Source organism: Artemia sp. Qi Xiang Cuo, chromosome 15 (assembly GCF_049724085.1).
Source record: "Artemia sp. Qi Xiang Cuo chromosome 15, ASM4972408v1, whole genome shotgun sequence".
Lineage (NCBI taxonomy): Eukaryota > Metazoa > Arthropoda > Branchiopoda > Anostraca > Artemiidae > Artemia > Artemia sp. Qi Xiang Cuo.
Genome location: NC_142808.1, coordinates 42746381 through 42773696, shown reverse-complemented (window position 1 = coordinate 42773696; position 27316 = coordinate 42746381). Strand labels below are relative to the sequence as shown.

Here is a 27316-nt window from a genome sequence, read left to right as displayed (position 1 = left end):
TTCTAAACCCTTTATATCGCTTATAAACGCTTTAGATCACTCATTTAGGATTTTTATAACGCTTTAAGTTACTTATAGCTCATGGGTTAAACGCATTAGACCACTCTTAAGCACTTTAGGTCTTTCATACCGCTTTAAGTCACTTCTAGTCCCTTTATATCACTTATAAACGATTAAGATCACTAATAAGCACTATAGGTCTTTTATGAGCGGTCTATTAGCACTATAGGTCTATAGGGCTTATGAGCGGTCTAAAGTATCTATAAGCGACATAAAGGGTTTGGAAGTGACCTAATGCATTGTAAATGCTCTAAAAAACGATCTAAGGGTTCGAAAGTGATACATAGGGCTTAGAAGTAACCTAAAATGTTAAAAATGACCTAAAGTGCTCATAAAGATCTAAAGCGCTTATTAGTTATATTAAGGATTTAGAAATGACCCCCTAAAAAATACCTTAAGTGCTTATGAGTGGTTTGAAGTGCTTATAAGTGATATAGAGGGTTGGAGAGCAACCTAAAGTGAAAAAAAAAAAAAAAAAGTGCTTATGATGGTCTAATATGATTATAAGTGTTTATACATGTTTATAAATATCTAAAGCGTTTATTAGTTGCATAAAGGTTTAATAATACCTAAAAAGCAATAAAAGATCTAAAGTCCTTATGAGCGGTCTAATGCATTCATAAGTGATATAAAGGGTTTAGAGGTGACCTAAAGCGCTATAAAGAACCTGAAGTGCTGATGCGTGATCCAAAGCGTTGTAAAAGACCTAAACTGCATACGAGCTCTTTAAAGCTTTTTCAAGTGATATGAAGGGTATAGAAGTGACCCAACGCGTTATAAAAGACCTAAAGAGCTTTTGAGCGTTCTAAAGTGTCTATAAATGATGTAAAAGCCTTAGGAGTGACATAAAGAATAATAAGACATTGAAGTGTTATAAAAGACCCAAAGTGCTTTTGAGTGATCTAAAATTTTTAGAAGTTATATCAAGGATTTAGAAGTGACCTAAAGCATTATAAAAGACATAAGGAGCTTATGAGCAATCTGAAAAGTTTATGAGTGATATAAAGAGCTAAGAAATGATCTAAAAAGTTATAAAACACCTAAAAAAGGTTATGAGTGATCTAAAGCTGTCATAAGTGACATAAAAGGTTTAGGATTGACCTAAAGCGTTATAAGAGACCTTAAGTGCTTATGAGCTGTCTAAGGCTGTTCTAAAAAAAAAAACTTTAGTGCTGTTTAAAGCTGTTCTAAAAAAAAACTTTAGTGCAAAGAGAGAGGTATTGAGGAGAGGACGATCCCCCTCATATATATGACAATTTCTGTCCGTTTTAAGTTTTAATGTTGCTCCTTACTTTCAGTTGAAAAAGCTTTTTTTTAAATTTAATTTGAAGATTCAAGCTACGCAAAAAATAGTTGGAAATTAAAGTGTAAAAAAATGAACAGTCGTATATCTCCAATGAGTTACTTACTAAGTAATATAAAGTAACATTAAGTAATATAAAGGGCTTAAAAGTAACCCAAAAGCGCAAATGGAATACCTATGAGCTTATGATCGATCTAAAGTGTCTATAACTGATATAAAAGGCTTAGGAGTGACATAAAGAATAATAAAAGATCTGAAATGCTTGTGATTAACCTCAAATATTTATAAGTGATATAAAGGGTTTAGAAGTGACCTAAAGCGTTATAAAAGACATAAAGTGCTTATGAGCGATCTAAAAAGCTTATAATTAATATAAAGAGCTTAGAACTAACCAAAAGTGATATAAAAGACCTAAAGGTCTTATGAGCGGTCTAATGGGATTATAAGTGATATAAAGGGCTTGAAGTAAACTAAAGTGCTCATGAGCTAAAAGGTTAAGAAGTGACCTAAAGCGCTATAAAAAAACTAAATCAAAGAATTAAATCGTTTATAAGTGATATAAAAGGTTTAGTAGTGACTTAAATCTTAATAAATGACCCAAAGTGAGTATGAACGATCTAAAGCGTTTATAAGAGGCAAAAAGGGTTTAGAACTAACCTAAAATGTCGTAAAAGACCTAAAGTGCTAATGAAAGATCTCTAAAGTTGCCTCTACTTAATCAGGGCTAAAAATTCGGCAGTGTGTTATAACTAAGGCGTTGGTAATGTCGGTACTCAGAATCCAGTGACAACTGATGTTTATTATAAAAGGAAATAAAAGGAAAATGTTCTAACTCTAATGATTTTAAATACTTCTTAACCTCTTCTAGGTCTGTTGTCTAATATTGTATGGGTCTGCTCGTCCAATCCACGAATATCTACCAAAAAATGGATCACGTTAATTCTAGGCTATCGAATTCTTCTAATTGAAATAGCTACAGTTTACTAATCAGACAGACTTGGATACAAGTGTAACTAAAATTATTTGCATTAAATTATTGTTTCTCGGAACCTAAGAATAGCCTTTTTATCGGATCCCACTGGTAGTATAAAATAAACCAAGTTTCCAGTTTATATCCTGAAAGGGAAGTTAATGTTCTTGGAACTTTGATAAACTTCAACTTTCTAAAGCAAATTGGATCTTTGGACGGAAGAGATTGGAAATCTTAATTTAGTAATTTAATTCCTCTTTCTTCCCTAGCCGATCTGTAGAAGATCAGAGTCGCCTCTATATAATATTAACATGGGTTGAAATGCAAAGGTGGCTAAAAGAGGAAACAGTGTCCCTGTTTCGTATAACGTCAGAGAATTTGCTAGGGGAGGAATATTGTTTTGTCCTTTAGTTCCTATCTTCTTATATATAAGATTTTAATAAACGCTAAGTAAATTCCTAAGGTCACTAAGCTGGAAGGAGGAGGCTAAGGCTCATTAATTTATTCTTTAAGGTTAAGAGGTTCAAATTGTAATTGAACCTTAGGTTATTTCCATGTTCTAGTTCCTAAGACGAAACCAATTTTATTTCTATTTCAATCCTTAGAAAATGCTGTATTTCATCTAGGGTCTCTAAGTCTTTCTAACCAAATATACCCCAAATCACCCAATTATAATAAAATGTTTTGCTTTGGCTTCAGTACTAGTTTTTATTTCTCCCATATACGTATTAAATTCATTACTTAAACTGGTTTATCCAGGTCACAGAAATCTTTCAGAAGTTTACTTCTTATCTCAATTTTATCTTCAAAGGGGAATTCAGACTTCAATTGTTAACTTAATTCAACACGGAAATGGGATCTACTCAGCATGGTCTAAAGTGACGAAAAGGTTTAATATTATTATTTTAACTTTACATTTAAAGAAATTGAGCCAAGGTAGATACTTGCCATAATTCGTTAAGAAGGTGACTTACCAAGAGTTCCTTTCTAGTCCCCTCTCCTCACAAGAATACCCCTATATTCTCTCCCCCATACGTTTTATTCATTTGTTACTTGATTCGTTTAGTAACCTTTCCTTGCTTTTTCAGCCAATCAACAAGTTTTTGTTAAAAGGTAGATTTTTTCAGTATTTCAAGGCCTTGCATTCCTTCTTGTTTTATACTCAAAACTGGCCTAAATTATGTCTTCAAATATTTATCACGGGTTCAAAAGTCTTTCGATTCTTGGACAAAGAAGTTTCACTAAAAGATTTATGACTAGTTACGCAAAGTGAAATTATTTTCAAATTCAAGCTGATTTGAAATTGTCGCTATATTTCTGATCTATTGAAGAGAAAGGGAATTCCAAGCTTTGCTAAAATTGTATTACCAAATTACACAAAATTAAGGCCTCCTTACAATCTTCCCCACGTAAAATCTCGATAACCTGTATATAAATTTCTTAATTTTCTGAATATCAGTCCTACTGAAAGAATCCAAATATATATATTAAGAGTGTAAATAAGCTCTTTAGGTCTTTTATAACGCTTTTGGATCACTTCTAAACCCTTTATATCACTTATAAACGCTTTATACATTTCATTAGCACTTTAGGTCTTTTACATCATTTTAGGTTACTGCTAAACCCTTTGTATCACTTCTAGATGCTTTAGATCGCTCATTTAAAACATTTTAGGTTACTTCTAAACCCTTTGTATCTTTTATAAACGATTTAGATCGTTCATAATAACTTTAGGTCATATATAACGCTTTAGGTCACTTTTAAACCCTTTATATCACTTATAAGCGCTTTGGATCGCTTAGATTAAGATTTAGATTTAGCGCTTTGGATCATTTACATGTTTTACAACATTTTAGGTAACTTCTAAACCGTTTGTATCATTTATAAACGCTTTAGATTGTTCATAATCACCTTAGGTGTTTTATAATTTTTTCGGTCATTTTTAAACCCTTTATATCAATTATAAACGCTTTAGATCTTTCGTTAGCTTTTTAGGTCTTTTACAACATTTAAGGTTAATTCTAAGCCCTTTTTATTACTTATATACGCTTTCTTTTTCATAATCAGCTTAGGTCCTTTACAACGCTTTAAGTCACTTCTAAACCCTTTATATCACTTATAAACGCTTTAGATCACTCATTTAGGATTTTTATAACGCTTTAAGTTACTTATGGCTCATTGGTTAAACGCATTAGACCACTCTTAAGTACTTTAGGTCTTTTATATCACTTTAAGTAACTTCTAATCCTTTTATAACACTTGTAAGCGATTAAGATCACTAATAAGCACTATATAAGCACTAAGAAAGGTTTAGTAACCTTTCCTTGCTTTTTCAGCCAATCAACAAGTTTTTGTTAAAAGGTAGTTTTTTCCAGTATTTCAAGGCCTTGCATTCCTTCTTGTTTTATACTCAATTAACGTGACCTAAAGTAACGTAAAGTAAAAGTAACCCAAAGCGCAAATGAAATACCTATGAGCAAATGATCGATCTAAAGCGTCTATAACTGATATAAAAGGCTTAGGAGTGAAATAAAGAATAATAAAAGATCTGAAATACTTGTGATTAACCTCAAATATTTATAAGTGATCTAAAGGGCTGAGAAGTGACCTAAAGCGTTTTATTCATTCGTTACTTGATTCGTTTAGTAACTTTTCCTTGCTTTTTCAGCCAATCAACAAGTTTTTGTTAAAAGGTAGATTTTTCCAGTATTTCAAGGCCTTGCATTCCTTCTTGGTTTATACTCAAAACTGGCCTAAATTATGTCTTCAAATATTTATCACGGGTTCAAAAGTCGTTCGATTCTTGGACAAAGAAGTTTCACTAAAAGATTTATGACTAGTTACGCAAAGTGAAATTATTTTCAAATTCAAGCTGATTTGAAATTGTCGCTATACTTCTGATCTATTGAAGAGAAAGGGAATTTCAAGCTTTGCTAAAATTGTATTACCAAATTACACAAAATTAAGGCCTCCTTACAATCTCCCCCACGTAAAATCTCGATAACCTGTATATAAATTTCTTAATTTTCTGAATATCAGTCCTACTGAAAGAATCCAAATATATATATAAAGAGTGTAAATAAGCTCTTTAGGTCTTTTATAACGCTTTTGGATCACTTCTAAACCCTTTATATCACTTATAAACGCTTTATACATTTCATTAGCACTTTAGGTCTTTTACATCATTTTAGGTTACTGCTAAACCCTTTGTATCACTTCTAGATGCTTTAGATAGCTCATTTAAAACATTTTAGGTTACTTCTAAACCCTTTGTATATTTTATAAACGATTTAGATCGTTCATAATAACTCTAGGTCATATATAACGCTTTAGGTCACTTTTAAACCCTTTATATCACTTATAAGCGCTTTGGATCGCTTAGATTAAGATTTAGATTTAGCGCTTTGGATCATTTACATGTTTTACAACATTTTAGGTAACTTCTATACCCTTTGTATCATTTATAAATGCTTTAGATTGTTCATAATCACCTTAGGTGTTTTATAATTTTTTCGGTCATTTTTAAACCCTTTATATCAATTATAAACGCTTTAGATCTTTCGTTAGCTTTTTAGGTCTTTTACAACATTTAAGGTTAATTCTAAGCCCTTTTTATTACTTATATACGCTTTCTTTTTCATAATCAGTTTACGTCATTTATAACGCTTTAAGTCACTTCTAAACCCTTTATATCACTTAAAAACACTTTAGATCACTCATTTAGGATTTTTATAACGCTTTAAGTTACTTATAGCTCATTGGTTAAACGCATTAGACCACTCTTAAGTACTTTAGGTCTTTCATACCGCTTTAAGTAACTTCTAATCCCTTTATATCACTTATAAGCGATTAAGATCACTAATAAGCACTATAGGTCTTTTATGAGCGGTCTATAAGCACTATAGGTCTATAGGGCTTATGAGCGGTCTAAAGTATCTATAAGTGACATAAAGGGTTTGGAAGTGACCTAATGCATTGTAAATGCCCTAAAAAATGATCTAAGTGTTCGAAAGTGATACATAGGGCTTAGAAGTAACCTAAAATGTTAAAAATGACCTAAAGTGCTCATAAAGATCTAAAGCGCTTATTAGTTATATTAAGGATTTAGAAATGACCGCCAAAAAAATACCTTAAGTGCTTATGAGTGGTTTAAAGCGCTTATAAGTGATATAGAGGGTTGGAGAGTAACCTAAAGTGATAAAAAAATCAAAAGTGCTTATGATGGTCTAATATGCTTATAAGTGTTTATAAGTGTTTATAAAGATCTAAAGCGTTTATTAGTTGCATAAAGGTTTAATAAGACCTAAAAAGCAATAAAAGATCTAAAGTCCTTATGAGCGGTCTAATGCATTCATAAGTGATATAAAGGGTTTAGAGGTGACCTAAAGCGCTATAAAAGACCTGAAGCACTGATGGGTGCTTTGGGGGTTCTAAAGCGTCTATAAATGATGTAAAAGCCTTAGGAGTGACATAAAGAATAATAAGACATTGAAGTGTTATAAAAGACAAGTGCTTGTGAGTGATCTAAAATTTTTATAAGTTATATAAAGGGTTTAGAAGTGACCTAAAGCATTATAAAAGACATAAGGAGCTTATGAGCAATCTGAAAAGTTTATGAGTGATATAAAGGGCTAAGAAATGATCTAAAAAGTTATAAAACACCTAAAGTGGTTATGAGCGATCTAAAGCTGTCATAAGTGATATTAAGGGTTTGAATTGACCTAAAGCGTTATAAAAGACCTAAACTGCTTATGAGCTGTCTAATGCTGTTCTAAAAAAAACTTTAGCGCTGTTTAAAGCTGTTCTAAAAAAAACTTTAGTGCAAAGAGGGAGGTATGGAGGAGAGGACGATCCCCCTCATATATGTGACAATTTCTGTCCGTTTTAAGTTTTAATGTTGCTCCTTACTTTCAGTTGAAAAAAAGCTTATTTTTTAATTTAATTTGAAGATTCAAGCTACGCAAAAGCTAGTTGGAAATTAAAGTGTAAAAAAATAAACAGTCGTATATCTCCAATGAGTTACTTACTAAGTAATATAAAGAAACATTAAGTAATATAAAGGGCTTAAAAGTAACCCAAAGCGCAAATGAAATACCTATGAGCAAATAATAAAAAGGATTAAGTTAATTCTAGGCTATCGAATTCTTCTAATTGAAATAGCTACACTTGACTAATCAGACAGACTTGGGTACAAGTGAAACTAAAATTATTTGCATTAAATTATTGTTTCTCGGAACCTAAGAATAACCTTTTTATCAGATCCCGCTGGTAGTATAAAATAAACCAAGTTTCAAGTTTATATCCTGAAAGGGAAGTTAATGTTCTTGGAACTTTGATAAACTTCAACTTTCTAAAGCAAATTGGATCTTTGGACGGAAGAGATTGGAAATCTTAATTTAGTAATTTAATTCCTCTTTCTTCTGTAGCCGATCTGTAGAAGATCAGGGTCGCCTCTAGATATTATTAGCACGGGTTGAAAAATGCAAAGGTGGCTAAAAGAGGAAACAGTGTCCCTTTTTCGTGTAACGTCAGGGTATTCGCTAGGGGTGGAGTATTGTATTGTCATCTAGTTCCAATCTTGTTATATATAAGATTTTTATAAACCCTAGGTAAATTCCAAAGGTCACTAAGCTGGAAGGAGGAGGCTAAGGCTCATTAATTTATTCTTTAAGGTTAAGAGGTTTAAATTGTAATTGAACCTTAGGTTATTTCCATGTTCTAGTTTCTAAGACGAAACCAATTTTATTTCTATTTCAATCCTTAGAAAATGCTGTATTTCATCTAGGGTCTCCAAGTCTTTCTAACCAAATATACCCCAAATCACCCAATTATAATAAAATGTTTTGCTTTGGCTTCAGTACTAGTTTTTATTTCTCCCATATACGTATTAAATTCATTACTTAGCCTGGTTTATCCAGGTCACAGAAATCTTTCAGAAGTTTACTTCTTATCTCAATTTTATCTTCAAAGGGGAATTCAGACTTCAATTGTTAACTTAATTCAACACGGAAATGGGATCTAATCAGCATGGTCTAAAGTGACGAAAAGGTTTAATATTATTGTTTTAACTTTACAATTAAAGAAATTGAGCCAAGGCAGATACTTGCCATAATTCGTTAAGAAGGTGACTTACCAAGAGTTCCTTTCTAGTCCCCTCTCCTCACAAGAATACCCCTATATTCTCTTCCCCATACGTTTTATTCATTTGTTACTTGATTCGTTTAGTCAGCTTCCCTTGCTCTTTCCGCCAATCAACAACTTTTTGTTAAAAGGTAGTTTTTTCCAGTATTTCAAGGCCTTGCATTTCTTTTTGTTTTATACCCAAAACTGGTCTAAATTATGTCTTCAAATATTTATCACGGGTTCAAAAGTCGTTCGATTCTTGGACAAAGAAGTGCCGCTACAAGATTTATGACTAGTTACGCAAAGTGAAATTATTTTCAAATTCAAGCTGATTTGAAATTGTCGCTAATTTTCTGATCTATTGAAGCGAAAGGGAAATCCAAGCTTTACTAAAATTGAGTTACCAAATTACACAAAATTAAGGCTTCCGTACAATCTCTCCCACTTAAAATTTTAGAATAATTTTTGTTTTATAAGGAATAAAAGAAAGTAAATAGAAATTCACTAGATGCATTGTAACTCAATTTCTCTTTATACTACTTCTAGATGAAACCCCTGAGGCTTTTGACCTCGATTACTTACATATAAATTTCTAAATTTTCTGAATATCAGTCCAACTGAAAGAATCAAAATATATATATAAAGAGTGTAAAAAATGTTATACTTCGATGTCCAATATGTTGTTACATCTTTCCCTTTTTCTTCTTGCAAGGAAACTCGTATTTGCCTCACTTCATCCAGGCCAATGGTTGCTCTAAATCTATTCTAAAAGTAAATAAAAAGTAGATATTCAATTTCGTTTTCCTAATGTAGTAGAACTTATGCGAAGTTCTCAGCCAGAATCTTTATGAGTTCATGCGAATATTTTTAATCTATGTTTTTTTTTCGTATCGCGGCATCCGAAATCAAACCCCTGCTCTTGTGTTGCTAAGCACAGATAAATCGACTGTTTGATAACTTTAAGTTCAAAATTGAGCACATATTTAATAAAAGGAAGACATATTAATTGACCTTTACGAACAGCTTAATTTTATTTTCTTATTTGGGCCTTTTCAAACTGTATTCACAATTTTTTTCCTAATTGTAAGTGAATACTCGAAAGAGCATTTAAAGCTGCCAAAAGGTCCAGTAACAATGGAAGAATTGAAAAATCAAATGTAAATACATTCTACGATGAAAGAAAAAAAATATCTGTACCCGTTCTCTAAAAAAATACAGGCTATGAAATTTTGAGCTTTTCGAACATTCTGAACTCATCTCCTTTGTTGGAGACAGAAAAATCACAAATTGTGACTGTTTAAGTTAGTGTGTGGTTGTATTACAAGGAATCTCTTACATAATACCTATAATTCTTATCCTGCATTTGACGGACATTTTAAATCCTATCGGCAGTGCCTTTTATTTTCAACAATATTCTAAATCCCATGGGCAATGCGATTTAGTTTTATAATTATTCCTTGATGGTGCCACTACTAATTTTTACCAACGTGCAATATCTAATATTATCTCTAAGATAGGGGTAATTAACGCTAAGTTTATCTCTGCTCGAACATAGTTCATAATTTTTTACTGCCTCTTTAACCTGGCAGTACATATATACAAAGATACCATATTGTCTTAATTTATTCAAGTTTTTGACAGCTCCCATCTGCCCCCCCCCCAAAAAAAAAGGACTTGAATGCATGGAACAGATGACTCCATTAACTAGTTTTTTTTATAAAATGATCTTAAATTGACGTCTTTTTTTCTTGTCCGAAACATTCAGTGTATACAATAAGACATTCACGGGAACCAAGCGGAGATCTCCTAACCTTTTCCTAAGAAAATGGGACTTCCTTTCTTTCCTGAATTCGAAATTTTGGTTCTGAGCTCTACCCAAAATGTCAAATCTTAGAAATATTTCGCTATCCTGCTTACTTTAGAAACCATTTCAGTAGAATGCTAGCTTTTTTTGTCTCAATTCTTAACCTGGGAGACTCCAATCTAGTTTCAATATCATAACTACTCTGTAAGTATATGCATATGCAGCCTTTGTGTGCTGGGATACAACACTTTTTTGTATCCCTGTGGATGAGAACCTTTTTTTTTGCTTCCTAAAGAGGTGGACGCAACCCATTTTTGCATCCTTAAGAGGTGTCCTCTCAACCTCCCTCTGAAGTACATGACTCAATGTCATGACATGTCCATGACTCCCAGTCACACTAGGTCTACTTCTAACGGTTAACCTATATCTACAAAACTATGGAATGTGGGCCTGTGCCTTCCGGTGGCTCCCTAACCATCGCTCGGAGGCCGCAGTACTTTCGGCAAAAATTGTCCTAAAAATTTTCTTGGGGTTGTCTTATGGGTGCTGGAGCTAAACAATATTTTGCTTTATGTCCTGTTTCACTATAGCAGATACAGGTTGGAGGTTTTTCACATTCCAATTGTCGATGACCCCCGCGACCCCCGGACCCCCGCGAGTCCAGCATTTTATGCGAGTGTTTTTTCTTTCACTAAGTTTATTCCTGGAATAATTGCTCCTAGTTGGTTTTGGCATATCTATTCTAAAATAGCTAGACTCTCCACAGTTCAAACATTTTTTTGGGTTGTTTTTATAATCGCCTACGTTTTGAAATTCTACTCTGGAGTTATCTCTTTGTCCTCCAGGGGAAGTCTTGTCTCCTGAGTCAACCACCGTTGCTCCCAAAGACATGTCTGAGGAGTCCGTATGCATTAAATCAATCGATTCAAATCTCTTTGCCAGCGCTAATAATTCATCCTTGTCGTCTGTTGCTTTAGTTTTTTCATGAACTTTCCTTCCAACTGAAGGGACCATGCCACTTTTAAAAATACTAATAATTATATCGTCTGGCTTTATACCAGGAGATTTTTTTGCATACTCTAGTGTCTTTCTACTAATTCAAGAGTAAAATTGGTGTACCAACTCAGATGGCCTTTGTTTCTCGGATAGGAGTTCTTGCAGTTTTTGTGCGGCTGGTTTTTCATGGAAAAGGGATTCTTTTAAAAGTATTTCTAAATGGTCTAAATCTCTGATTTTAGACATGTCTGAGCTCGTCGCAAATCTTTGGATTTCTCCCCGTGTATAGCAAATAGCTTGATTAATCATAGCAAGGTCATTTTTTTCTAAAATCCTTTGTATTTGTTTAAGGGTCGTAATCCACGAACAGATTTCATTTGGATATGTTAGTAACGAGATAGGAGGGGCCTGTTCTGCTAATAGATTTTGAAGCCTACTTGTGACGGTGGCATCTCAATATTGCCCGTCTAGAGCGTTTATTCTAGACTGTGCTTGTTGTAATGCAATTTCTAACTCTTTGATTTTGTTTTCATTTGAACTCATGATGGTTCTTTTCTTATAAAATCTTGATGTGGGAAACGTTTTGAACCTTTAAATTGTTTGAAACTACTAAAATGAGTTAGTTTATAAATTACATAAGAATTAGCTCAATACCTTGACTTAAATTAACCCTAAAGGCTAATAGTATGATTACACTTTTGAAGATGATTAACCTATGACACTAGTATTAAAAAATTTTTGAGCAAACTACAGATGATACGGATACTGGAACTTTTAACCAAGAGAAAGAAAAGGAGAGGAACGACAGAATCTTCGGAAGGTAAAAAAGCTGTCTAAGCTTTCTTTTAAGTAGATTTATTTTTTTTTCTTTAATGAAAACATTTTTTAAACTTTTTTGTTGCTTCTGGGACTTACGATCATAGTTAGAAACTTAACACCAAACTAATTGGAATGAGACGAATAATCCCTTTTACCAAAATTTATAATTTTTTACTAATTCCCCCCCCCCCCCCGTAAACGAAAGTTCCATCGCACTTGAGTACCGCTGACACCAGTTGTAAGGTTGCTCCTACTTAATTAGGGCTAAAATTTGGTAGCGTGTTATCACTGAGGCTTGGGTAAGATCGGTACTCAGAATCCAGTGACAACTTATACTATTATAAAAGGAAATAAAAGGAAAATATTCTAACTCTAATTATTTTGAATACTTCTAAACCTCTTCTAGGTCTGTTGTCTAATATTGTGTGGGTCTGCATGATCAATAAACGAATTTTTACCGAAAAAAGGGTTAAGTTAATTCTAGGCTATCGAATGCTTCTAATTGAAATAGCTGCACTTGAATCATCAGACAGGCTTGGGTACCGGTGTAATTAGAATTATTTGCATCAAATTATTGTTCCTCGGAACCGAAGAATAACCTTTTTATCAGATCTCACTGGTTGTATAAATTAAACCAAGTTTCCAGTTTATATCCTGAAAGCGAAGCTAATGGTCTTGGAACGTTGATAAACTTTAACTTTCTAGAGAAAATTGGATCTTTGGACGGATGAGATTGGAAATCTTAATTTAGTAATTTAATTCCTCTTTCTTCCCTAGCCGATCTGTAGAACATCAGGGTCGCCTCTATATAATGCTAGCACGGGTTGAAATGCAAAGGTGGCTAAAAGAGGAAATAGTGTCCCTCTTTCGTAAAACGTCAGAGAATTCACTAGGGGAGGAATATTGTATTGTCCTCTAGTTCCAATCTTCTTATATAGAAGATTTTAACAAACGCTAGGCAAATTCCAAAGGTCACTAAGCTGGAAAAAGGAGGCAAAAGCTCTTTAATTTCTTTTTTAAGGTTAAGGGGTTTATATTGTACTTAAACTTTAGGTTATTCACAAGTTCCAGTTTCTAAGACGAAACTAATTTTATTTCTATTTCAGTCCTTAGAAAATTCTGTATTTCATCTAGGGTCCCCAAGTCTTTCTAACCAAATATACACCAAATCATCAAATTATAATAAAAAGTCGTGCTTTGGCTTCAGCACCAGTTTTTATGTCTCCTATATGTGTATTAAATTTATTACATAGCCTGGTTTATCCAAGTGACAGAAATCTTTTAGAAGTTTACTTCTTATCTCAATTTTATCTTCAAAGGGGAATTCAGACTTCCATTGATAACTTAATTGAACACAGAAATGGGATCTTCTCGGTATAGTCTAAAGTGACGAGAAGGTTTAATATTGCAATTTTAACTTTACATTTAAAGAGATTGAACCAAGGCAGATACTTACCATAATTCGTTTAAAAGGTTACTTACCAAGAGTTCCTTTCTAGTCCCCTCTCCTCAAAAGAATACCCCTATTTTCCCTCCCCCGTACGTTTTATTCATTTGTTACTTGATTCGTTTAGTCAGCTTCCCTTGCTCTTTCCGCCAATCAACCCCTTTTTGTTAAAATCTAGTTTTTTCCAGTATTTCAAGGCTTTACATTCCTCTTGGTTTGATGCCCAAAACAGGTATAAAATATGTCTTCATATATTTATCATGGGTTCAAAAGTCGTTTAATTCTTGAATAAAGGAGTGTCACTACAAGATATAAGATTAGTTGCCTAAAGTATAGTTATTTTCAAATTCAAAATAATTTGAAATTGTCGCTATGTTTCTGATCTATTGAAGAGAAAGGGAATTCCAAGCTTTACTAAAATTGGGTTACCAAATTACACAAAATTAAGGCCTCCTCACAGATATAAAACGTATATGAGTGATATAAAGGGTTTAGAAATGACCAAAAAAGTTATAAGAAACCTAAAGCGCTTATAAGTGATCTAGTAACCTAAAATTTTATAAAAGACCTAAAGGGCTAATGAAAGAGCTAAAGCGTTTAGGAGGGATATAAAATGCTTAGGAGCGACCAAAAAATTATAAAAGACCTAAAGTGCTTATGAGCGATCTAAAGCGTTTATAAGTGACATAACGGGTTTACAAGTTACCTAAAATGTTATAAAAGACCTAAAGTTCTTATGAGCGATCGAAAACGTTTATAAGTGATATAAGGGGTATAGAATACCTAAGGTATTATAAATAACCTAAAATGATTATGAACGACCTAAAGTGGTTATAAGTGATACAAAGGGCTTAGAAGTAACCTGAAATGTTAAAAAAGACCAAAAGTGCAAAAAAAAATCTAAAGCGTTTATGAGTGATATAAAACGTTTAGGAACGACCAAAAAGTTATAAAGGACCTATAGTACTTATGAAAGGTCTAAAGTGTTAATAAGTGACATAAAGGGTTTAGAAGTAACCTAAAATGTTATAAAAGACCTAAAATTCTTGTGAGCGATCTAAAGCGTTTATAAGTGAAATAAAGGGTTTAGAAGCGACCTAAAGGATTATAAATAACCTAAAGTGATTATGAACGAGCTAACGTGTTTATTAGAAGAAACTTAAAATGTTATAAAAGACCTAAAGTGCTAATGAAAGATCAACGAATTTATTATACCAAATAACAAGAATTAAACGAGACAAAATATAATTTAAATAATCACTCTTCATTGTCACTAAAAGTTTCAACTTTATGCCATTAGTGTTTTATCTGCAGTAATCGTAGAAGCAGCATTAAATGAGTACACACAGTGTCTTCTGGCTAGCTCAAAACCCACAACCTATGAAGGTATGAAGGTGACATTTTCACAGAATATTTCTGCTGTACTGATGACAACCTGCCATCTGTATGCAGGTGGTCAAAAGGGTATATCAACAATATCTTAGGAACAGTTTTGTGTGTTAAATTAAAATTTACAACGCTTGTCGGGGGGGATGTTGAACTAACCAAAAGACAAAATTTGCATCATAATATTATTCCTTCTAATCCTAAAACTACTGCTACTATTACTATTACTGCTACTACTACTAAATCTAACAAACAAAAGACTACTACTATTAGCTTTGCTCCTACTGCTACTACTATATTTACTGGTGCTACTACTACAACTAATAAACCTGAGGGTATTAAGGCGAAAATGTTCGGCAATATTGTTATTGTTTTGAAATAAATCGAAACACACTATGCCCATATATTTTGTCAAGAGGACGTATCAGCAATGCTTCAGGACCGACTTATTATATTAAGCTAAAAATTTCATCGTGTGTTGAAGGGGATGTTGAAAAACAGGGGGTAGCTGCGCTCTGATCACTTTGACTCTTGAAAAGGGGACTAGAACTTATGATTACCAACCCGATGAGTCCCTTCCAAAGCATATATGAACACCCTTTTTATGAAAATATTATGTGCTCGAAAGGGCATAATTTAAAACCCTTTCCCTGAGAGCTGTAAGGGGGTGGAGGAAGCTATCTTCCTCACATAAATAACTTCCAAAACCATCACCTACGATGAATAAAATTGTTATCTCCGGATTTTGACTGGGGGTGTTAAGGCAACTGATGAGCGTGGAGGGGGGGGGGCTCTTTGCTCTCAAATCACTTTGACTCTTCAAAATGGAATTTCAAATCAATTAAGCCCCATCCTCCATCCCTTTTGACGCTTAAAAAGAAATAGAATTTCCAATTTTTAAACAGATGAGCCTCTTCTAAATTTAAACAACCATCCCTTCCATAAAAACCTTAAATATCCACAGGGCATAAATTACAACCCTTGCCCCTAATCTCGGGGGTTCGTTTCAACCCCAAAAGCCATTGCATATGATATTTAGACTATTTTGAATAGAATGGATATCTAAAAATTTCTATTAGAAGCATTACGGGACAAAACGACGTCTGTGTGCGTGGGGGGGGGGGGTCAGCTGCCCGTCGATCACTTTGACTCGTAAAAAGAGCAATACAGCGTCAGATCACCAATCCAATGAGGCCCTTCAGAAGTTTATATGAATACGATTTCTATAAAACCTTATATGCCCCCGGGGCATAACTTACAACCCTTGCCCTGAGGGCTTTTGGGATTTGTTAGCCTCAAGGACATAATTTCCTGGCCTTTCAAATACCTTGAACAAAATGCCTATCTCAAAAATTTGATTGGAATTGTTTATTGAAATGATGGGCATGGGGGGAAAAGAAAAGGTAAAGGATGCGGCACTAGACCCTTAAGGTCCAAACCGGCGGTGCTGACCTCCGTTTCGTGGCCCTTCAGCCAGGAAGTGCAATGGGGGGCTGGGGGCCAGCCAACCTATGCTTTCGCAAACCCTTCCTGTTTAGCTTCCCCAGATTTCTCCAGGTACCCATTTAGAGCTGGGTTGACTCTGGCTAAGCTTACAGGGTCACACCACTGACCCACGTCCCAAACTAAGAAACTGACCACACCAGGGATCGAACCCGAATTCTCGGATTCTCAGCCCAGCGCGCGTCCACTCGACTTTTCGACTATTTTCGACTATTAAAAAGGCACTAATCCTCTCAATTTCTAACTGAATGAGCTCTTTTTTAAGCTTCTACAACAACAATTTCTATAAAAACCTTATGTACCCAAAGGGTATAACTTACAACCCCTGTCCTGAGGGATATGTGGGGGCGTCTTCCTCAAAGACATAATTTCCAGACCTTGCAATGCGTTGAACAAAATGACCATGTCAAAATGCTGAACGGAAGTATTTGGAGAAATGATGGGTGTGGGGGGGGGGAGGGCAGTGATTCTCACCCCTATTATTTTCGACTACTAAAGGGCAATAGCCTTCTCAATTTTCAATCGAATGAGCCCTTTTTGAAGTTTTTACCACAACGCTTTCTATAAAAACTTTATAAACCCCATGGCATAAATTACAACCTTAGCCCTGAGGGCTGTGAGGGTCATACTCAAAGACATAATTTATGGACCCTTCAAGTACGTTCAACAAAATGGCTATATCAAAATGTTGATCGGAACTGTTTGGGGAAATGGGGGTCTTGGGGGGGGGTCATTTGCCTTCCGATCGCTTTTGACTATTAATAAGGGCACTAGCCCTCTCAATTCTTAATTGAATTGACTCTTTTTGAAGTTTCTATGACAACATTTCTATAGAAATCTTATATGCCCCCAGGGCATAACTTACAACCTTCGCCCAAGGGGTTCCGGGGGGGGTTTTTCATTCTCAAGGACATAATTTCCCCAACCTTTTAACTACGTTGAACAAAATTGCTGTACAAAAATCTTTAGTGGATGTGTTTGGGGAAATTCTGGGTTTGAGAGGGGGGTTAATTGCCCTCCAATCACTTTTGAATATTAAAAACGTTAGTAGCCATTTCAATTTCCAATGGAATGAGCCATTTTTGAAGTTTCTACGACAGCACTTTCTGTAAAAACCTTAAATACCCCAAAGCATAACTTACAACCTTTGTCCTTGGGGTCTGGGGGGTTTGTCAACCCCAAAGACATAGTTTTTAGACCTTTCAACTATGTTGGACAAAATGGCTATCTCAAAATTTTTATTGGATGTGTTTGGAGAGGTGCTGGGCGTGAGAGGGGGCTTAGTTTCACTTCACTCACTTTTGACTATTAAAATGGGCACTAGCCCTTTTAACTTTCAATCGAATGAGCCCTTTGTGAAGTTTTTACGACAGCGCTTTCTATAAAATCCTTATATGCTCCCAGAGCATAACTTGCAAACCTTGCCCTGTGGGTTGTCGGGGGTTGTCATTCTCAAAGACCTAATTTCCAGAATTTTCAACTACATTGAACAAAATAGTTATCTCAAAATTTTGATTGGATATTCTTGGTGAAATGGTGGGCGTGAGAGGGGAGTTCTTTGTCCCCCCCCCATTCACTTTGGATTATTAAGAAGGGCACTAGCCCCTCCAACTTCCAATCAAATAAGCCCTTTTTGAAGTTTCTACGACAACTCCTTCGATACGAAGTGCCCTGGTCTAAAAGATAAATACTACATTGTGCCAACATCTTTCTTTAGTTAGGTATCGCTATTGCGCTGCTTATGATATACATAAGTATTTTTACTACATGAAGGAAACGAGACGAAAAAAGCAGGATTCCAATGAACTTGGCTGAAAATAAAACCAAGGGCAGAACACACATCTTTTTGTGCCCTTTTTCTTAAAAGGCCAAGGGACTTCAAGGTGATGATTATGAAGCGCTTGGTTTTCCCGCTATGATTAGGAGTATTCATATTTGTTAACATGGTAGATTATGAAGTATGTATTAGGTTGTGTTACCAAGCTTATCTTAAGCTTCTTCGCATGCTGACCAATGTTCTGCATTGCGCATGTACTAATTTCCTGATTCAATGCTTCCGGCTGGGACTGCAATGTGTGGTTGGGGGGCAAATCATCAGATGCTTCCCGTGTTTTCCCCCAAATTTCTCAAGGTACCCATTTAGAGCTGGGTCAACTCTGGATGAGCCTACAAGGTCACACCAATAAGCCCCATTCCAAATCAAATAACCAGCGACACCAGGACTCGAACCCCTGACCTCGGGATTTCAAATCCGGATCGCTAACCACTTCGCTAGGACGGGTTTGTTAGGAGGTGTAGAAACTCTGATGGGAAATATACCCTACCATTTCACAGCTTTGAAATTTCTTGGTAAGTTTTGAAATTTCTATTGCCAAATTTATCAAACTACATTGGATGCAGTTTTTGAAATCTTTGACAGCTTAAAAGATGTTTAGACTCGCTTATTTGCTAAAACATTGTAATTACTGCGAAGTTACTAAGTATGCTTATTGTTAATAAACATTATCATTCCAAATACAAACTCAGATGAAACTACACATGTTGAAGAAACGTATAGGTCAACTGCAGCTAATTTCTCTTTTTTAAGATTCCAGTTGTTAAGTGACCATCTATGTTGGTCGCTCTCTGTTAAATTTTGCATTTTACAGTGATTTCTGAAAATTGCGTAATCATTTAATTATGGCAACTATGCGATAGATTGTGGATGAATGAATGAATGAATGATTTTATTCAGTGATTAAACCCGTACAGAGTATTTCACTATTTAATCTACAAAATATAGCATAAAATATCAAAAACTGAGAAACACAAGCAAAATACTAAACACCACACAGAAATAAGGAAAAGGAAAAACGATAAATTGACAACAATTATTATCACTTAATAGTAATTAAATGAAGGAGAAGAAAAAAAAAAAAAAAAAAAAAAAAAAAAAAAAAAAATCATACAATATCTAGTCTCTTTGTTCGGTTCAAGTATTCCAAAACGGCATACCGAGCCTCTTTGATGAACCAGATAACATTAATATTAAAATTATTAGAGTAAGAAAAACCTTGTAATTTACATTGCATTTCAATTCTTTCATTTTCAAAAAATTTACACTCAAACAGATAATGATATAAAGACTCCTCGTCACCACAATCACAATATAGATTGTGGATAATTTAAAAATGGAGACACATGACTTGTTTTTAAGTTGCAGGAGAGGAGATTTGTACAGAGTAAAATATCTAGTAGAGCAGAAAGAATGCGACTTGAATTTTAGAGATAAATGGGATAGTACACCATTGTGAGATTTATTTTATAATGAAGTTTTTATGTACAAGTTGAGAATCCTTTATGAAGTTTTATAAGCTACAGGAGAGGAGATTTGCAAAGAGTAAAATATTTTGGGTAAATATTTGTATTAATTGGGTATTCAGATAGCTCAGAAACAAACTAGGGTGAATTTTCGTTATTCATATTATTGACTTACAAATAAACCACATGATGCCTTTTTTTGCTCTTTCCATATATAAGAATCATTTCTGTCAGAAATGAATTTTACCCCCCACACCCCTATATATACCAATTCAGGGTATATAATTGCACATTAGAGGGGTGGGGGAAAGTTTAAACACCTCATTTATAGCAGAAATAAAACTTAACCCCACCCCCCTAATGTGCAAATATATAGCCTACCCTGATTAGTATATAGCCTAGGGCTTGAGGTAAAATTTGTTTCTGACAAAAATTATTATTATATTTAGAAAGAGCCAAAAAGGCATCAAGTGGTATGTTTGCTTTATTTGTAAGTCAATAATAACAAAAAATTTACCCAAACTAGCCTAGTAAAATCCTTTTTTAGCTACTTTTGGCTATCTTGGAATGTGGTTAGGTTAGAAAAATTAAACTTTCAGGGATGGGTCTAAAGGATCTAGTATTTCCTCGGCAAGGGCAGATCCAGGATTTTTTTATGCGGGGGGCATAAAATAGGTTGATCCAATAAACTTGTGTTAGGAGCAAGTTGAATTAACAGAAACTTGCATTAATTAAGTAAATTAAACTATTTTAGAGTACTTAGGGCAGTGGCAACCCTCCCCCCTTGCCCCTCCCTTGGATCCGCCACTGATTTGCTCCTGTAACTGTAAGTAAAATTCATTTGAGTCACTAGTATCTCTGTCAGTGGGTTCTACAGGGGCATATACCACTATAAATGATAACCTCTACTTTTTAGTCATAAAATGAGCAATTAATATTCTATTATTAATACCATCCCAACCTAAACAGGACTTAGCAGCTGCCTTACTAGGTTGTTTTGTTTACTAGGCTGTATTTTCCTCAAGGGGTGCCACCCCTCAAGTTGGGATTGAGTTGGCAGCAAGGTCCCCAGTTTTGCAAGTACCTGCAACCCTTTGGAGAGGCCATTTTTCACAGATCTTATGGCCTGCTCCAGCTGTCCTCCTATAGAGGATCCTCCCAGGATGGTATTATATATATATATATATATATATATATATATATATATATATATATATATATATATATATATATATATATATATATACATATATATATATATATATATATATATATATATATATATATAATATATATATATATATATATATAAAATATATATATATATATATATATATATATATATATATATATATATATATATATATATGTATATATATATATATATATATATATATATATATATATATATATATATATATAATACCATCCTGGGAGGATCCTCTATAGGAGGACAACTGGAGCAGGCCATAAGATACAGATCTGTGATATATATATATATATATATATATATATATATATATATATATATATATATATATATATATATATATATATATATATATATATATATATATATATATATATATATATATGTGTGTATATATATATATATATATATATATATATTTATATATATATATATATATATTTTTTTTTTTATATATATATATATATATATATATATATATATATGTATATATATATATATATATATATATATATGTAATCCTTTTAATTTTATTTATATAATCCTTTAATTTTCATTAGCTTAAAAAGGTTATGCCTCTCCTTTTAAAGTTTCATCAGTTTAATTTACAGTCTAGTTTATTCCTTTGTTAATCTTGTGTCTAGGGTACTGTCTCAGTGCCTTGACATTGCCTAATTTCTGAAACTATTTTGTAAAAATGAAGTGCAAAATTTCACTCTTGTTTTCTGGCTCTTTTTTGTCACAATCAATGTATTTAATGGGTAAATGGGTTGAAACAAAAGACATGCATTGGCAGAATGCATGGGAAGTAAATAATTTGAGATACATATTTGCAAAATAGGACAGATGGATTGGAAGTAAAGTACAGCAGATCTACATGCAAAATGTCTTAGCTACTTCTGCCACATGTAACTTGTTTTTCTAGTTTTTGTTTTGTCATAGTTGATTCAATTTACAGGTACATTAGCTGAAACAACTGAGAAGCATTGGGAGAATAGATAGGACATATATAATTTGGGCTATATATTTGGACATCATGAAGGGGGGAGTACAGTAGGCTATAGTGGGGTTGCATGCAAAATGTGTTAACTATGATGATTCTGCATATTATAAAGTAAGAATTATTTTCTTAAGATAGGAAACATATAATTTGCACTATTTATTTCCACATTAGGGGCAGGGGTATAGTATAGCAAGGCTGCATGTAAAATATGTTAGCTATGATTAATCTGCATATTATGAAGTACAAATAATTGTTTTCTTAACATGTTCCATTTTCTCCAGTTAGTTCTCTAGGGAAATACCTTAGATTTTCATCCTGAACCCAAATATGGCATTTGTTTCCATTACAAATTCACTTTTAAGCCCTTTACAAACTTTCAAAGATGATACCTTTTTCTGTTATTTTACATACAGCTCGTATACCTGTGTAAGTGTCAATCTTGTTAAAACTGGTTTACCCATAAATTGAATGGACAGTGACAAAATTGAGAATAAATTAATGCATAGAAAATATTTAACATAAGCTATATATTTGAGGGGCTAGGTAACTATTGAATTTGCAATGGGAACGAATCTTATATTTGGATTTAGGATAAAATTCTGATTCTGGTGGTAGGCTTGTTTCTTAGCTATATAAATACTCTGTTAATTTAAATATTTACCAATCATATTTAGAATCCTTATTTAGGCTAAGCAACTTATTTTAATCCAATAAATCTACTTCAGTCTTCAGAAACTATCAAACAGATCCAAATCAAGGTTTGATCTGAGCATTGTTGCCATGCATTTTACCAGTGTGCCATTTGTTGTATATTATATTTCTTGTGGCACAGTTTGGCTGTTTTTGACCAAGCTGGGGTATTTTTTATGTATTGGTACTTCTTTATGACTCTACGAAAAATTTAATCCATGCTTTCATATGTGACTTTCCCAATGAAATGTTTACTTCCTTGTTGTTGAAAATAAATTAATGGGATGATTTTTGCCATAGAACTGATTAGACATTTGATTTTCTTCAATTGTTGAATAGGCTCTGATCTTTATCTAAAAATAGTTTATTAAAATATTTTAGAAACTGTTTACATATTTAATACAAACCCTGTTTTAAGATTGCTACATTAGAAACTTTTGGTATAGATAGACTAGAGATTTGGGGTCATTTCATTAGATGTCACTTAAATGCACAGGAGTGTTATAATTAAAATATCCAGTTAAGCTTGACATTTCAGTGTAATTCTGCACCATAACTCCCAATAAATCATCTGAAATGTTTATGGCATGTGCTTCTGTGTGTATTTTAACTCACTATTAAAACAAAATATAAGTGTAGTGTATATTCTCCCATGCAAAGGTACTGAATCTCTGGACTGATAGAAGGAGGCAAGATATTTGCCAAAAAACTCCTATGATCTTACAGAGATCTGTATGTGTTTCTAATTGTTTTGGAGTTGCAAAATCACCCTAAATAACTTAGAACAAATGTGGACAGAGATTGTGATAAATATTTAAAAGAAGTGCTATTCTGAAGTCCTTAGTGCTGCCCTGTTGTGTAAGTAAACCTGATAAGAATCATGTAATTATATATATATATATATATATATATATATATATATATATATATATATATATATATATATATATATATATATATATATATATATATATATATATATATATATATATATATATATATATATATATATATATATATATATATATATATATATATATATATATATATATATATATATATATATATATATATAAATATATATATATAAATATATATATATATATATATATATATATAAATATATATATATATATATACATATATGCATTACAATGAATATCTAAAATTGGTTAATATCAAAATTCACTGGTGAATGTCCCAAATACCCTTTTTCTCCTTGTATTTAGTTAGCATTACTGGTCAAATTGTTTAGTTTTATTCCAGGTTTGATGGTGACAGGTAAGGTTAGGTTTTTAACCCATTTCTGAACTTTATAACCTAATTTAACCTAACTTTTATTTTTACCATCAAAGCTTACATAAGACTGAAAAAGCTGATTTGCAGACCTAACTGAATCCAAGCAGAGAAAAGGGGAATTTTGGACATTCACCTGTGAATATTGACATTAACCAGATTTTGGACACAGTAACATAAACATGACATTATCTCTCTGACACCTTAGATTAAGGAGGTTATATTTCTTTTAGATTTTCAAAAGGAAATTATGGAAAGGTACCTCTGTGAGGGGCAAGGCCGTACCCAGGATTTTTTTCGGAGGGAGTTTTACTAAAAAAAAATAAAATTAAAAATTAATTTGATGGTTAAAGAAAAAAACATCATAAAATGCATACAAAATTTGTTTATATCCATTTTTGTTACGTTTTTGAGTCAAACATTTTTTTTGGGGGGGGGGGTCCAACCCCCCCCCCCCCTCTGGGTACAGCCTTGGTGGGGGGGATCTTATCACTAGGGCTGTTGGATCTTAAAAAGAATCGCTGGGAAATAGGAGCTAATTTTTTAGTTTTGCCTTTTGGGGATAAGAATCCCATCGGACCTTTAATTTGCTAATTATATCATTTCATGATCTGATATGTCTTTCTGACTTTTGTTAAATTCCCCCTCCCCCCCCGCAATACTTCAAGAATGAACGTATCTCAGGGTTAATGGGATAAAAAAATTTTCTACTATATCTTTTATTTCAGAAAAGAAAGCAGCAATAGAAAAGGTTATTAGTTAAATGGTGGACCTTAGAGTTTTTGCTCATGTTCTTGGTTTATGAAATTAGCCGAAATGTCACTCTGTTTTTTTTTTTTTTTTTTTTTTTTTCAAGGCCCTAATGTGAAACTTTCAAAAAGTGTTGGTGGTAAGTCACTACAGATAAAACTGGAAAACTAATGTTAGAAAGGTCTTGAAAAAGAAAATGCTTATTGATGCAGATTTGCTTTAAAAAAAAGATTTCCATTTCAAACGTTTGGGAAGATAATTGTATTGTAGATGCAACACTTTCAACTACAAACTGACTGCATTTGTTGTATTCAAAAATGCTTTAAGTGAAACACTTGTAAAACATGAGCATAAAACCAGATAGTTTTGGGGTGAGGAGCCCCGCTCAAATACATGATACTTCATGTTTGTTTTGGGTTTTAATGTTGCTCTTTACTTTCATTTGAGAAAAAAACTTTTTTATTGAATTATTTGACAAAGAGCCAGCTCGTTTGGTAATAAAGTTGTTTTGTTTTTCTTCCTTGTAGATTTTGCAGTTTAACTCCTGCTTAAGGCCTTTTTTTATGAGCTGGAAGGTGGAGCTGGCTCAAATTTCCATAGTTTTTTTTTCCATTATTCATGGCTAACGAAAACCTGTCAGACCATTATTCACAAGAAGACAAGAAAATTGAATCTAGAGTCAAAAAGCATTAAACAGTATCTAGTCAAAAGCATTTTTGGTGCTAAGCTGGCAAGTGGCTTTTGGTGCTAATTTCAAGTTATTGTGTTCATGTATATAATAAAACTTCTAATTTTGACTTTTCTTTTTCATGTCATTATCAATTACTTCAAGAAATCACCACAATAGCATTTTTAAAACTCACAAAAATAATCACCAAGTCCAATTATTAGCGTTGGGTTATACCATAAAAATTGATTATAACTATGGCAGTGTGGTCAGTTTTTAAACAGTTTGCTTTTAGTCTCATTATTCATGACCAGTCATTGTGATTTGCATCGTTTTTTTTATAGGCACTCATTTGCTGCTCAGACATGTCTTGTTGCAAAAAAAAACCTTAAAGAGGATAGCCCAGCAAACTTTGGAAGCTTTGGTTATTTTGAACAGGATTTTTGGTGAAGATAATGACATGGAATTCTGTTACTTACAAAGTGTAGTTGTCAGATTATGCTGTTTGAAATATTCTAAATTCTGTATTTAGTGTTGTTTTTAAGATTTTTCAATGTAAAGAGAGGACATTACCTCCAAATGGATTTCAAGTGTTTCCCTAGGGATAATAGTGTCCCCTTGATAATGTAGGCTATGTTGTTGGCAAAAATTTGATGCTACAATTGTGCCTTTTAGGTATTATGCATGCTTGTGTGGACATTCAGAACTGGTGGAATATCTTCTGGTAAATGGTGCGCGATGTGAAGCCAATACATTTGATGGTGAAAGATGCTTATATGGATCACTGACAGTGCACATACGGAATATTTTATTAAGATTTAATATTGTTACTTCACATATCATCAGAAGAGATTTATTTGAAGAGTTCTTAAGGAAGTATGTTGCTTTTTAAAAGTTATTTTTTGTCTAACATATATAATTAACGGTAAAGCAACTTAAAATGTCAAGCATATAAAAATAAAAATAGTGAATGGTATTGCACCAAAAAATTAAGAATTTTTTGGTATATTTGGCTTAGTATTTTAAGGGTATAGAATCGTTGTATATTTTCACTATCTTAGGTGTGCATAGGCTTGTCCCTTAAGAGGGATTGGGGTAGGGAGAAAAACCACAAGACATTTCCAGGGGTCAGGATGTAAATAAGTCATTGTTTAGGTCAATATTTTTAAGTTTTCCAGTGGGAGGTCCTTTGGTTGAATCTCAGGAGAGTGGAAGATCTTTTTTCCTGGTGAAGGTACATGCATCAATGTTAGTCCTTATTATAAGAAACAGGGCAAATTCGTATTTTGGAGAATTCATCAATCATCCACAATCAAAGCAGTTCATGTGCTTATTTTTTATTTTATTTAGGAGGCTATTGAACCATTCAAGTATTCCTGCTAGTCATGCCACGTGCTATGTATGATCAGCATACGTGTCCATTGCTCTTGTAGGGAGAGAGGAAACTTTGTTTTGGAGTATAGCAGTCGAGGCCTTGAAGAACTCTGTAGTTAATCTGGAAAGAAAAACATATGCTTCTAATTTGATAATATTTAGTTAATATTTGTATTCTACTCTTCAATTTTTCTGAAATTTTCAGGTTTTTTTGGTTCCAACCTCACCCCACCGCCTACTTTTTAGCAGAAAGACAAGTAGTTTTTTCTCCCACCAATTGGCTTGTACTTTCAGGGCAAGTACCTTTGGCCAATGTGATATCAGAATAATATGTTTGCTAGTGTATGTCCCTTCTTTAAATTTTATTCGTTGGAAATTTACAAAACAAGAATCTTGAGCCAAGGGTACAAAAGGGATGGAATTTCAAGGTGCATCTCAGTTTTGTGCGTCACCCATCTTCTGTGGGACATTTAATGAATAGATGGAGACGTCAAGGAGATCTCATTCATTAATGTGTAGACTTCTTTACTAAAACAAAACTATTTTGGACAGTGTTGTTTTTTTGTGGCATAAAGAATAATAAAACGAAATCCTAATCAAGTCTACAGGCAGGAA

General features: G+C 33.3%; 1 protein-coding gene and 1 long non-coding RNA gene across 2 annotated transcripts in view; one reads left to right on the top strand and one right to left on the bottom strand.

The window, feature by feature from the left end:
• Positions 1 to 2170: 2170 nt before the first annotated feature.
• On the bottom strand, positions 2171 to 19513 carry LOC148943688 (uncharacterized). Its single transcript, XR_016142921.1, has 3 exons — positions 19464 to 19513; positions 9121 to 9221; positions 2171 to 2279 (listed from the first exon to the last, which is right to left on the bottom strand). It is a non-coding gene; the product is annotated as an uncharacterized LOC148943688 (long non-coding RNA).
• LOC148943687 (ankyrin repeat and BTB/POZ domain-containing protein 1-like) overlaps positions 19375 to 27316 on the top strand; it is a 42779-nt gene continuing 34837 nt past the window's right edge. The window contains exons 1-2 of the mRNA XM_089100908.1: positions 19375 to 19700; positions 26003 to 26203. Coding sequence (XP_088957034.1) covers positions 19582 to 19700; positions 26003 to 26203 — 320 coding nt within the window. The 5' untranslated portion in view covers positions 19375 to 19581. The remainder of the gene's footprint in view (positions 19701 to 26002; positions 26204 to 27316) is intronic.